The sequence below is a fragment of the Capsicum annuum genome, chromosome 6 (genome assembly GCF_002878395.1).
Source record: "Capsicum annuum cultivar UCD-10X-F1 chromosome 6, UCD10Xv1.1, whole genome shotgun sequence".
Classification (NCBI taxonomy): Eukaryota; Viridiplantae; Streptophyta; class Magnoliopsida; order Solanales; family Solanaceae; genus Capsicum; species Capsicum annuum.
In genome coordinates, this window is record NC_061116.1 from 195,330,415 (window position 1) to 195,342,777 (window position 12,363).

General features: G+C 32.9%; 1 protein-coding gene across 4 annotated transcripts; it reads right to left on the minus strand.

The window, feature by feature from the left end:
- Positions 1-1,616: 1,616 nt before the first annotated feature.
- On the minus strand, positions 1,617-8,891 carry LOC107855871. 4 transcript variants are annotated; one of them, XM_047413678.1, is made up of 9 exons: positions 8,398-8,891; positions 6,585-6,782; positions 6,380-6,482; positions 5,789-5,868; positions 5,632-5,709; positions 4,167-4,258; positions 2,554-2,665; positions 2,235-2,352; positions 1,617-2,143 (listed from the first exon to the last, which is right to left on the minus strand). In XM_047413678.1, exons 1-9 carry the CDS (start codon positions 8,710-8,712, stop codon positions 2,118-2,120), a joined length of 1,122 nt encoding a protein of 373 aa, XP_047269634.1. In that variant the 5' UTR covers positions 8,713-8,891; the 3' UTR covers positions 1,617-2,117. The 4 variants fall into 4 exon arrangements, with proteins under 4 accessions (XP_047269634.1, XP_016556367.2, XP_047269633.1 ...); XM_016700881.2 differs by having other exon boundaries at positions 2,227-2,352; XM_047413677.1 differs by having other exon boundaries at positions 6,585-6,848; positions 8,398-8,855.
- Positions 8,892-12,363: the final 3,472 nt, after the last annotated feature.

Below are 12,363 nucleotides of genomic sequence, written 5' to 3' on the forward strand. Positions count from 1 at the left end.
GTATGGCTTATTCCGGTCCGTTCTGTAACATAGTCCATGGATTCAAAAATTTATTGAAGTTTCAAAATCAATGGACTATTCATAAAATTCAAAATCTATAAGTTAATCTATAACTTCTTTCTATATATTTTTAAAAAAATTTATTTCTACTGTTACTGCACCTGAGACAGAACCAGAGCATAGCAGTAAACCTTTAAATGATTTGTCTGTTTATTTGTTTGTTTGTTTAGTGGACACTAGGCCAAAAGGAGTCAGGGAAGATATCTTGTCATTTTGTGTTTTGCTAGAAAAATCCACTTCATCCTCATCATCTTGGTACTAGGCAGTCCAATAGGGAGTGGGGTCCTAGTGTAATTCACATAACAAATGAAAGTCCATACTCCATAGTCATCACTATCTACATAATACTTGCTTCCATTCTAAAAAGGGGGCTTGACTACATGAGTAAATCACTCATTGGCCTATTAATGGGGTGATTTATGCCTTGGAGGTGATTGATCTTGAAATGCTGCATGGGTTAAAATTATACTCAACAAATTTGGTGTAAGGAATAATAATCTTACAACAAATCAAGGTTATCTTATTCTAGCATGTTAGTGATATTAGTTAGTGCGAAGATTATCTTCCACTTTATAAGAATACACGGGATATGGTATTATTTTGTGTTGTGGTGATAAAATAAGTTGTCCTATGTATTTAGTATGATAGCTAATCCTATGAATAACTTTGTCTATCCCATGGATACCAAACAACCCCTTAATTTTAAAAATTTGTCTTGAGTTGAGCAAATGTAAACTTTAAATCACTCATTTTCAAGGTCATTAAATGCAATTTTCAATATTAAGGGCCAAAAGAGATTCAATGTTTTGGTGATATCTCAATAAGACCGGTTCACCACCGTGCTTCGCTAGATCTTGAGCTAAGCATCCATGTGGAGGGTTTAGTACGAAAGATTTTAATATCGTGATGTTCGAGATAATTTACGCATACCTCATGTGATGTTCGAGATAATTTACGCATACCTCATCTAATTTCACGAGGTACCGACTACCTCAGGCTGGTATATATACAAAATAACTCTATCCACAAATTCCCTCTAGGAATATATTTTCTGTCGTATCAAACACACCCTTAGGCCCTATATATAACTCTTTCAGGCCTCTCGAGAAGCTAAGGTGGGATAGTTGAATATAATGGATCGTGCCCTTTTTCAAAAACCCATAGTGGAAACAAAAATAATTGCATCCACAGTTCCTTCTCAGTTTGGTCAACAGATTTATGAATAATTGCTGAGACAATCTATCACGCTACTTGTTCTTATTAATTAAATAAAAGAAAAAAGGACCGCCCGATGCACTAAAGCTCCTACTACTGTACGTGGAGTCGAATCTATTTGTACGCAGCCTTACATTTTTGCAAGGGGCCATTTTTACGGCTTGAACTCGTGACCTTCTTCTAATCACAACTTTACCAGTACGACCGTCATAAACCATTATGCCGCAAGAGACTCCAGGGAGATCACTCAACCATGGCAACCTGTGTGACTTAATAGGTTAAATGAAACAATAAAATAAAAGTTAAATATATATATATATATATTATAAAAAAGTCACTTCTGGCAGAAAGTGCATTTCGATTACTAACAGTCAGCACCAAACAGCACACAAAATCTTACGTTTGTGCAGATAATTTAGGCAAGAAAAGCGGTTCTAAATCCATGATATATTCTCATGGAAAAAGGTCATGCAACCACCGGATTCAGGCTGGAAGAATTTAGTTTAAACCTCAGCGAACAAACAGCCCCTAAAAGGGACCCTTTTTTTTGCTACAAGTTCACACCAACAACTTACACTGCTAATTTAGGTCGCTGGAAATCCACCCACAACCTTAACCTCTATAAGTTAGTACTTCCGCAGAAAGAAGTGATGAAACTGATTCTTATAATAGCATTACCGACACAACCTTACACTGGCTATACCACCTGTAGTTTTGACTCTTTAGGTTAAAAAGATGCATTCTGCAATGGTCATTTATGCAAATTGTAAACTCGGCCTCCATTTATCAGTTTCCAGAGTGCCGCTTTAGCTTCTTCTAGTGTTTCAACTAAATGGCCTTCTTCAAATGATATTCTCTGTACATTGAACTGCAGGAAGTAAAGTGAAAAGGAAAGTTTAAAGGATGTGTGATGAAAACTAATGACTTGAACAAGCAGCACATAGAAAGTACCTGTGCACCTTGGCGGACACGAACATCTGTCCCCTTGCTATCTATTGATATCAATGCAGCATCATCCACCTCAGCTTCTTGCGCTAAAAGATCTTTCAGAGGCTTTGAAAATATTGCATTAAGCTCCTATAAGAATCACCAAAAACATTTGCATACTTAGTCGAAGAAAAGGGGAGGCAAATGAAACCCCGTTGCCTACTAGAATGGCAAATACAGTCAACATATTCACTTAAAGGTGTTAATAGTTCTTATAAATATAAAGCAGCATAGGCACATTAATCAAGTCACTCAGTGATTATCAATTCCTCGAAACCTCCAAAAACATACCTTAAGATATTGTTCACCACCATCAACAGCAATTTTATCAGGCAGAAGTGTCTCATACTCCTTGACATCCACCCAAGCAACAGTTCCAAAGCCTCCAATAAAATATATATCGCTGTTATAATTGATAAAGCAAGTAAGTTCTTTGAGCTATGGATTGCTAATTATTTCTCTCGGCAACAATATGCAACGAGAGCTTGTTTTGTTTGCCAATTTCAAACAAACCATACAAAGAAAGTGCAGCACGGTAGATGAATCTTTTCAAATTCAAAATTAAAACATGGTAGATAACTCTTATGGTGTTGTATTCACAACCAATTATGGCTCACATCGTAAAAGCGAAAACACTAGTGGTAGGGCCAGAATAGAATCAGAAGGTAGATATCCTCCACCATTATTACTATTATGATTATGACGACTTTGTTGTTGTTGTTATTGTCATTTTGAAAGGTCATTTAAGAGTTTTATTGATTTATGTCGGCAGAAGCTGGTGAAAATACATCCAAAAAGAGAGAATATCATAGTGTGTGTAAAGAACATAAAACTGACCATGACTTCCAGCTCTAAAACATTGGCTATGCTCATGTTGCACCAACAGTTTAGCAAAAATATATATTTATGCTTGAGATTACCCAACCCCAGACCCCACCTTTGTGGGAATACATTGGGAATGTTGTTGTTGTTGTTATTGTTTGAGATTACACCATGTTATCCTTCCTGCCTTGAAAAAAAACTCGATCATTTCTTTCCTTCCAGATAACCCACCAGCAACTGTAGAAATGATGTTCCAAATTCTATACGAGGCTTTAGACATGCCGCCTTACGAATTGACTCTTTCCATAAATAATTCTGCCACCGCAAAATTTTATTATAGTCCAGAGGTGTCTTAAATTATGCACAATATCTGAGAAATCAGGAGCTGTGGAAGGAACAGCACAGTGAACGGAATGTTTTATATGTGTGAGGTAAACGATATACTAAGTAGAAAGGACGTTTTTAAGCCAGCAGAGATCCACATTGCAAGATCAAAATCATAAAATAAGCACTAAAGTGCAGCAGAGGACAAAACTTTGAAGTGAGATGCAAAAAACTCCTGGCAGAAAAGGTGCCAACTTTGCCCGAGTAATTATAAGGAAAGCACGATCATACTCTTTCTGTTTCTCAACATTAACATAATTAGATTCCAGAGTGAAACTCTTAAGTTCACTACTGTAGAAAGAAGTTGGCAGCAGTTGAAGCCATACTGAACTGCTACAGACAATCAACATTTTCCACAAAACCGAGTTAAACTACCCAAAAAGGTACAGTAACAATTCACTAATCAAAGAGATCAATAATTAGGTTATAAACAGGTAGCTTAAGAGAAATTGCTTATTATGAAAATCAACTAGAAATCCACAAAATTGGCATATAAGGTGCAAATTTTAATAGTAAAAAGGGCATTTGCCAGATGCCAGAATGCACACAATAAAAAGATGAATTCAAGTAAAAAATTCTAAAGAGGTTCACGGTGTAAATAGCTAGGAGAGAAAACGCATATAATACTTTGCATACTCCTTTCATTTTCATTTGAAACACAAACTCAGCTAAATTACATTAGAATAAAAAGAGCTAACCTTATATTTTGCATCCTAAAGTAAAAAAAGTTTCCCCATTGTTGAGAAGGACCTTGCTGATGTTTTGCCATATACTGCTTGTGTGCCCATTCCTATTGGAAAAAACCAATACAGTCGTTAAGATAATTGCAACTTTCACAACATTTAGATAGAATTCTATAAACTTGGCTCAACCAACAGAAAATAATGGCAATTACAGCTTTAGTATTCAACATAAAAACTGCAAAATCTACAAGCGGCATTTGAAAGCAGGTTGTAGGACCAAAGCAGTGAGGCAGAAAATCATTTTTTTGGTTCTTTTCAAGGCTGACCCGTTGTCTCAAAGTTTTGAGAGGCCGCAGTTGATCCTAAGGTTGGGTCCAGACAGATTTCTTGGTGTCAGAAAGAAAAAATCGAGTTGCTTTTTAAATCAAGTAAAGTTTAGTTATAAGTATTGATAATGGAAAATAGACAATATACATAAAGATATGATTCCAAAGAAGACAGAAAATCGTGAAAGAGAAATTTAAGAAAATCAATCTAGGCTGAAGAAACTTTATACACCATGCAGAAAATAAATGTCCACCTTCCCTTCTTCATCCATTCCAAGATAAGGTACACTTCCTGGAATGGACAGTTTTAAAAATATTTTAAACCAAAAGTTACATAAGTTGTCTTTACAAGCTCCATTATTACAGGTCACAGTGCTATTTTTTATCTATTCCAAGAAAGTCTTTCAGGAACCTATGGGACTTGTACCTTTATACAATACCAATACTCAACTGTTATCTTACTATCCATCTAAAGTCAAACACATCTGTTCAGCTTGGAATATATTATTGACGAAAACAAAAGGTCATTTAGTTGATCATAATAACAAAAAGATGTCACTTTTCCTCTGTGCCAACTGTTCTTCACCAAGTAAATGATGAAATCGGATTAACTCCCTAATCGAAGAAGCTGATAAATTAGGTTGAGGATTCCATCAACAAAGACGCCACTTAAATGAATTTGATACAACGCCTTGGAGGTCTAACTCATACCACTTCCTTCTTCGAAGTGTATCAAGTAAACCATACCTTTCACTTAACAAGAGTAGATAGTAAAACATGAAAGAAATCGTGATACCACTAGGGTCTGATGTAAAAATTAATTCCTTTTCATATGTCAACTGATCAAAACAACTAGGGTTGATGGGGCTTTTTCCTTTTATTAAATTGATTCCTTTTCATATGTGAGGCTTTCTCCCTGATGCCCTTTTCTTTGTTGTTGTAATTGATTTGATCAGTAACATACAGATTGTAAGAAACAAAACGTAAGAGACATTTATGAAAGTGTATCTGAGCATTTAAGCAAGCCAAATTAAATCATTTTTTAGGAGACAAAAGAGATAGCTAAGAAGTTTCTTAGTGTCTTATGAAAATGTATGTATTTGATGTTAATAGGAATCTGAAATTGTTCATTACATGTTGAAGAAGGCAGCTACCTGTTGATCTTCAGGTAGTGGATAAACATCACCAAATATTGTGACCCTTGCATTGGATAAACCACTCCATCCTGGGATCTAAACAGCCAAAAGTGTAACTCATACAGACGTAATATAAGGCAAATATACTTTATGATTGCTAAAATAGATCACAAACCTGTACAACCAATGTGCATCTTGGGTCAGCTAGCAAATTACGGGTGTGTATAGCTAATGGAGAGAACGAAAATATCGGATCTGCCAAAAAATGAGAAATAATTATTGGAGCATTATATATAATTTAAATAGGAAAAAGACAGCATATAGATTATATTGTCAGCTTACAAAGATTTTCTTCACTGAACATCAAATCAAGGACAACATTTTTACAACACGTTTCAATCATTAAATATATGCACTCCATGTTCAGCTTTTAAAAACTTAACACATCAAGATGGGTTGATTTCATATTCTTAGAAACAGTTTTTCAATTGAAATGCTCAAAGCAGTCAACAAATAAGAACTTTAACCTAGATCAAAATGAACTCTTTTACAAGAAACTCTTTCTCAAAAATACTTTACAAAAACGTTTTCAAGCTGCGGTTATGCCAATTTCACGTGGGTTCAAACTGGCCTACATTGATAATTAATATAGTCGAAATACAATTCCAAACTCGGTTTTATATTCTAACTTTTTAAAGATTTAATTGTAATAAAATCCAAAAAATGGGTTTAAAAAAATTGTTCTGAAACAGAAGTAGCAACTTACGCCCCATAGAATCTGGCGCAAAATCTACAAGTGTGCCAAATGGGTAGCCTTCTCGCCGATGATGCATACGGGACATCACAGTGCATAAGTGAGCAAATCTAGCCTACAATTTTGGTGATATAACGATGAAAAAGCGCGCAGAAGATCTTATTTATACAAATATCTAAAAAAAAATTATAAATATTTGCTAACACAATGAATCTACCTGCTCCATTAAATTGCGGACAGCTAAGGCAGGTTTAGGTAGTCCATGAGCTGAGGTAGCACTTTGTACACCTCCAGAAATGGGAGTTCTGAAAAGCCCAGTCCTTGTACCGCCACTAGTTGAGTGCTCAAGAGGTATGACCACTTTTGGAGTTTGATTCAAATCATCTTTTTTTGTTTCTCGTTTATCTGAATTTTCCTTCAGAATATGAGAGAGTCCATCACAACAAAGTTGAAGTAGCCATATAGCATTACGAGTAATGGACTATATCAAGGAAAGAGAATATAATTAATCATGCCAAAGTAAAAAAACAATAATAATAAGAGATTTATTAGAATTATTGAACTTCAATTTTTGGATGTGTGCCAAATTATTCAGGTCTACATCATCGGAGCAAAAACTTCATCATTCAGTAGAGATAACATTTTCAACATACAACATTTATACGTACAATAGCGGCCTATTAAGATTAGTGATTTTAAAGCCATATATAAGTAATATTCTTAATAAGACGTTAGTCATATATTTGCAATATATTACCATGGATATTGTGCTTGAAAACTTAACTTATTAAATGAAGATTTAAGAGTTTAATTCAAGCTTTTCTGGATGGTTGCTATCTATTGTATTGTATCTTACTCTTATTTCAAATACAATGTTTGATTGACTGTTACTTCAATTTTATAATAAATCGTAGTTATAGTGTGATCGTGTCATGGTGTCATTACAGCTTTTTTTTTCTCAAATTGACTTTCTTTATTATTTAGCAATCATATTTTATCCTTTACCCAACCTTTTTTGGGTAATAGCTATTCCTATCATCCTACTTTTCTTTATAATGTAGTAAGTTTATTCTTCAGATTGTTTATGTATGTCAATGTTTAACTGCGGGAAGTGTATAATCTATCCAAAAATTGTATTCACCAACACAATAACGTACTATTTATGAAACTATGTGCATCAACCATCCAAACAAGCTGCAAATCTAATTGTTTTACCTTAAGTTTTCTTGGATAAATCTGTATTCAGTTGCCTAAAAAACTTTGGGGATATCAAGTTGAAGTATTCCTAGTAGCTAGTACTTCTCTTTATAATATAGTAAGTTTATTCTTAAGAAGATTCTCTATGAGTGTCATTGTGTAGCGATTGTAAGCATATAACCCATCCAAACATTATGTTCCACAACATAGTACAATACAATACATGGATTCAGATGGCAAGGACCCACGGAAAAATCCACCTTCTTCATGCTTCACACATCAACTTACGTGATCAATATTATATGTCTATGCTAAACTTGATGATCAATTTCTATTGCCCCCATAAACGTATGTGATATAATCATTCTTATCTCACGAAACCATGTTTAACAACCATCCAAACAAGCTGTAAATATAACTGTTCTTACCTCAGGTTGATACTTTGCAAATAGAAGCTGAAGCATTCCTAGTAGCTATATAGGGCTAATAACAATAGAAATTAACTAGCTAATTTCATGAATGTCATAAATTGGGGTCCAGGACTTTAAAGGCAAAGGAGAAACACAAAGAAAACATCCAGTTGTTATGCTTATCAATTTTTTTTGATAAACGTGGTATTCGGGCAACTAAATCCACGGGATACCTGCCACCTCCCACCAGCAACAGGTACGAAGTAACTCTGTCCATCAAGGCTAGAACAGATACGAAGAAAACACCTAGTAATTGAACCTGAGAACTCATGGTGTTCATCCAACTTCATTGAACCACTAGGCCACACCCTTGATGCTGTTATGATTATCAATTAAAAAGAAAAACAAGGCGAGAGGTTTTACCTGGGGCAGCGAAAAAGTTGATTCAGGATTAACTAAACCAAATCCATTATCATGCTTCAGTCCATGTACATCCTCTTCTTCACAGCCGCTTTCACCCGACAATTCGGCACGGAAAACCACTAGACGAGGAGACCCGCCGCAGCCCAAAGAGGTCGTAGAACTAATTTTGGGACAAGCATTACTGCGGCTGTTAGGTGTTTTGATGGATTGAAATAATGGCGGGGTGTCAGAAAACCTACGAACGCGATTATTGGAGCTAGAGAAGGAGGCTGCTGCTGCTTCAATGGAGGAAGAGAAAGAGCAGGAGGATGCCATGTTTAACAATTGTTATTATGGGATTGGGGCAATGTGAGCGAGCTCAAGTTAAAAGAGGGAAGGGAAGATTAGTAAAAGGAGTAAAAAAAAGGTTATAATATAGGGAAAAGGTGGGCGTTCGAGGAAAGCTAAAGCAAAATACTTATAAAAGTATTAGTACTTACTATCATGAGCCAACAAGGATTGTGCCTACTTTGTAGCGGCGGAGTTTGATGAAGCGAGATTACGCAAATAGTGTGATCCTCCAATGCACACCGGCCCAAATTGGTATAGCATCCCTACTTCTTGGACCGTTGCATCATATGGCCTTTCTTGGGCCATTTTTAAGTGACATAAATCTCAATTCTTTCACAGCTAATTACTTTTTATTTTAATTTTTTTCAAAATTATTAAAAATCTATTTAGTTCTTCTCAATACGTCACATTCTTTAGTGATATATATAAGCTTTTAAGTAAAACTAATCTAATTGTACGTGTCTCGCATGTGTAACGATTGATTATTTAAAATTAAATGAGTTTGTCTATTATGAAGATTTTAATGAAATGCAAAAAGTTCAGATCACTTTTTAAAGATTCTTAACTATTTACTGTAATAATTTAAATATAAATATATATTTTATTACCAGAAGTTTTAAGTGGTTGATGAATCATCACTTTTGATTTTTTTTATGCAGTACATCTTTTTCTTGTTATTAGAGGCTAAGAGAGATGCATCAATTTGAACCATATTTATAGTACAATTAATTTTATTTTTTGTTTTCCTACATTTAAATTTTTTTGTTATTTTTAAAGTCAAATATTTACAAAATCATTAATTGCATTCTTATTAAATACTTATAACTTCTAAACATTTGATACTTCTTAAATTTTTCTTATTCTAACGTTTTTATATTTAATTTTTTAAATCTACGTAAAATCAAATTTAATTGATTTAAAATTCTTAAACTAATGAAAAAATATATTTAGTGGTCATTAATTCTGATAACTTCTATTAAGGAGATGTTTTGCCATGAATTTATTTACAACTCTCAAATCTATATTTATAATCTATATCTACATCTATATCTATAATCTTTAATCTATATCTATAATATATTAAAAGTGTGAAGAGCCTTAGAAATATGGTTTGAACTTTTTACCCTTCATTAAAGTTCTTTGTTTTAGATAAAATCGTTTTCTCACCATTTTTTGTAATATTTAAAAATTATTAATTAATTAAATATATTTATGATAAAAAAATTTTTTATTAAAAGTCATTAAAATTTTTGGATTTAAATCAGTCCGTGTAGATACAGTCGTCATATTAATTGTCATAAGGATTCATATGATTAAGAAAAAGTAGGATTATAATTAACTTTTCCTTCAACACACCCAACAACTATAGTTCTAATACGCAGAATCCAAATAACAATCAAAACTTACAAAGTCTAAAACTGGGCAATATTATACCAATACCACCATATTCAAAGTTAAGGCCAAATATTTTATGTTGGTTCTCTAAACAATGCGATGAGCTAACCATATTAGTGTTTTTTTTTTTCTCTAAGATTTGATTTTAAAAATAAGAAAATATTTAAATATAGAAACAAAAAAATAAAATAACTGTACCACAAATATGGTTCAAATTGAAAATTAATTAAATATATTTATTGTAAAACTTTTTATTATTAGAAATCATAAGAATTAATGACAACTAATACAAACAAGGAAAGATTTTAAATATAAAAACAAAAAAGTAAAATAACCGTATCACAAACATGGTTCAAATTGATGTGTACTTCATGACAGACGCAAAGGTGATGATGTAAAATATATGTGTGCATTAAAAAATATGTTTATATTTACATTATTATATTAAAGTGTGAAAATATTTGAAAAGTGATTTAAAGTTTTATACCTCATTAAAAATTTCTGTAATAAACAAAATCGTTTAATTTTAAATAATTAAACATTACACGTTCGAGGCACGTGTTAATAAACTAGTATTAAGAAAAGAGTAAAAGGACAATTTTATCTAAAACAAAGATTTTTAATAAAGAACATAAAATTCAAACAATATTTCTAACGTTCTTCACACTTTTAATATAGATTAAGATAATTAAAAATTATTAATTAAATAAATAATTGAGAAAAGTCATTATTTTCACCTCAAACTTGTCCTGAAAAGTCATTTACACATTTAAATTATTGTCGCGACCTAATACACACCCGAACTATATAAAAGTAAATTTATTTCCAACCCAAAATGTAAACAACCAGTCACATAATGAAAAGTGATTTACACTCGCGCCACATCATCATCATATCACTACCATATTAGATACTATGTCAATTTAAAAAAAAAAATCACGTCACTCACTGCTTCTTCATCAAAACCACTATTAAAACACTATCATTGACACCACAACCATCAAACACAAATTCCCACCACGATAATTTTAAGAATCCACCATAAATTTTATTTTCCGAATCACAATATAACCATTAATATCATAAAAATCACAAAGAACCATCATAAATTTAACATTCACTCCGAAAATTATCATCGGAATCACAATATCACCATTATCAACATCGAAAGTTACAAAGAACCACCACAAATTCGCACCACCACCACTACTAAATCCTACATCAAAATCGCACCACCACACTACTACTAAATCCTACATCAAAATCGCCAAATTCAACATTTAATTTATGAAGTTTGTCACATACAAATTTAGTATCAAAAACAATTATTTGTGGTGATATTGGTAGTGACATTTGTGATGAAATTGATAGTGGCAGGTGATAAATTAATAATGATGGCGGGTGATGGATTAGCGATGAAGATATGAGGGAGATGGTGAAATTGAATTATAAAATTGTTATTTTTGATGGTGACAGCAGAATTAATAGGGATTTGATGGTTGTTCTTCAATGATGTTTTGATTGGTGCAAAAAAATTAATGGCAGTGTGATTTTTTCAGCAACATTGTAGTGAAGAAAAGGGGTGGGGTGTGAAGAAGAGGTGTGGGTGGGTGGGAGGGATGGAAACAGGGATTCTTGACTTTTTTTTAACTTTAATTTTGATTCAGACGCGCCTAATATTTAGTTTAATTAAATTCTTTTGCCACGTCAGTTTTAGGAAGTAAATAAATTTAATCTTATATAGTATAAGTGTGTATTAGATCGTGACAATAATTTAAGTGTGTAAATAATTTTTTGGAATAAGTTTGAGGTAGAAATGATGTCTTTTTCTATTTTAATTTATTAGGATCGTGAATTTCGGATAGTGCAGAATTAAACAAAGTAATCAATTAAAAGACAATAACAAAGACGATAATAACGATAAGTTGAGAAAATAAAAAAGGCACATAAATTTAACGTGGTTCGATCAACTTGACCTACGTCCACAACCAAAAAAGAAGAGCAACTTTACTAAACATCAATGGAACAAAAGAGAGTACAAAGACACAAAAGAGAGTACAAAATTAGAGTAATTAAATACTCTTATATCACAAATACCCAAGAGAATAACCTCACAAATATCACTTCAAAGAAGAGGTTCATTCAAAGTATTTCCCTACACAACTCTCTCACAAGTACTCTCTATAAAGAAGAAAACAAACACAACTAAATCTTCTCAAAATGGTGTGTTATGATTGAGAA

Bases quoted from the DNA above. Each gene is read 5' to 3' on its own strand.
- LOC107855871 (XM_047413676.1), bottom strand. From the start codon at position 8,712: ATGGCATCCTCCTGCTCTTTCTCTTCCTCCATTGAAGCAGCAGCAGCC. The intron at 5,869-6,379 runs GTAAGTTGCTAC...ATTTTTTGGCAG, and splicing joins TGCGCCAGATTCTATGGGGC to ATCCGATATTTTCGTTCTCT. The intron at 4,259-5,631 runs GTAGCTGCCTTC...TTTTTCCAATAG, and splicing joins CACTACCTGAAGATCAACAG to GAATGGGCACACAAGCAGTA.